At 34.1% G+C, this 1,650-nt stretch overlaps 1 protein-coding gene across 1 annotated transcript in view; it reads left to right on the top strand.

Moving 5' to 3' along the window:
• Positions 1-1,650, top strand: part of erbb4b (erb-b2 receptor tyrosine kinase 4b) — a gene marked incomplete in the record, with an annotated part of 262,602 nt that overhangs the window by 214,296 nt on the left and 46,656 nt on the right. The window contains 1 exon segment of the mRNA XM_014011540.1: positions 779-933. Coding sequence (XP_013866994.1) covers positions 779-933 — 155 coding nt within the window.

Here is a 1,650-nt window from a genome sequence, read left to right as displayed (position 1 = left end):
TATAAAACCTCTAGCATGTTTGGATTAGTAGGGGTACGTACATATTAAAGGAGCTAAATAAATTCAGGTTTTTCATGAACCAGAAGCTGCAAGAAAAAAAACAACTGCATTATTGTCTTTATTCAAGTTTGGAATTTTAAAAAAGACATTGGTAGTTTTCACACAAAAAAAGAAAAAAAAACTACCAATACTGACATCTCACTAAGTTAAGCTTCAACCAATTACATGGACWACGATCAAGCATTCAATCACACTGTTTTCTTGTTCTTAAAAACAAAGGTTGGGTTGTTTTACCATTGTGGCTAAATGTAGGACTGCAAATTTTTCAACCCTAAGAGTATTGCACTAAAAGGTAAGTGGAATGATGGAGATAGAGTGCAATCATCCTTCATCAGAGACAGAACAATTCTAAAACTTGCTAAACAGTGTGGTATCAGTATGACTTCCACACCAGTCAAAAGTGTCATTCTCTTGATGAAATTAGGCTACATGTTTTTTTTTGTTTGTTTTGTTTTAGTTTATTTTTCTTTATTGTTCTACATGCAGCCAAATATGAAAGGGTAAGAGTTTTTCAGAAAGAAATACATATGTGTTATTGGAAGTTGTGTCACTGCAAATTAGCCAGAAACTGCAAAATCAAATGTAAGGTTAACTGTACCGTAATGTTTAATGTTCACATTCTTCTGCAGCAAGATTGTTTCCCAAAATGCTTCTGATTAAATTTAACTTTTCTTATTTTTAATTTAATAATTTTATTTTATTTTATTTTTCCTTTCAGGGCCCAGAACATTGTGTGACATGCCTCCATTTCAAGGATGGTCCAAACTGTGTGGAAAAGTGTCCCGATGGCCTGCAAGGTGCCAACAGCTTCATCTTTAAGTATGCTGAAATAAACAACGAATGTCGTCCTTGCCATGCCAACTGCACCCAGGGGTAAGTGCAGTCAGTCCAAGGACAAGTCAGTAGTGGTTTTAAATGGCTGTTGCCCTAAAAATTATTATTTTTTTATGAATCTCAGAGCATTCAATATTGTAAAAAGGCAAAAAAATAATTACAAGGAAGTCTGTTGTTTGCCATATTAAGAATCAAGTTTGCCATGCAGGTTGCCACTAAATCAACTTTTTCAAATATCACATATCTGCGAGAACATTTTGAGTTAGTTTCAAGGTTACAATTCATTATAGATTCTCTAAGCTTTCTTATTTACTGATTGTAGTTTATTTCCACATTTATATAAATAATGGTTGAAATTGTACATTTTCACAAAGTCCTTACAAACCACATTGTACAAATATTAAATTATACTCCAAACATCCTTCAAGGTAAGTAAGATAAATACAGGAGAGAAGCTGGAAATGAGCAAAACAAAACAAAAAAGAAAGAACGAATAAAGAAAAGAATCATAGAGAGAAGATTCAATGAAGTGCGCCTCCACTCTCCACTGCTCACAAGCCACTTATCGCTCGATGTAAAATTCAACAAGGTTTTGAAAGACATCATTTTGTGTTTAACTCCACAGGGGGTTTATGTCACTCCCTCTTTGTTATTTTTCCCCTCTTGAGTGACAGCCTCCAGCTTACTATAGCATAACAATGTAGACTTAAATGGAAACACTGGGATGACACTTTGTCACAAGTACAGTTTCACAAG

Source organism: Austrofundulus limnaeus, unplaced genomic scaffold (assembly GCF_001266775.1).
Source record: "Austrofundulus limnaeus strain Quisiro unplaced genomic scaffold, Austrofundulus_limnaeus-1.0 Scaffold81, whole genome shotgun sequence".
Lineage (NCBI taxonomy): Eukaryota > Metazoa > Chordata > Actinopteri > Cyprinodontiformes > Rivulidae > Austrofundulus > Austrofundulus limnaeus.
This window is presented reverse-complemented; position numbering and strand designations above follow the sequence as displayed.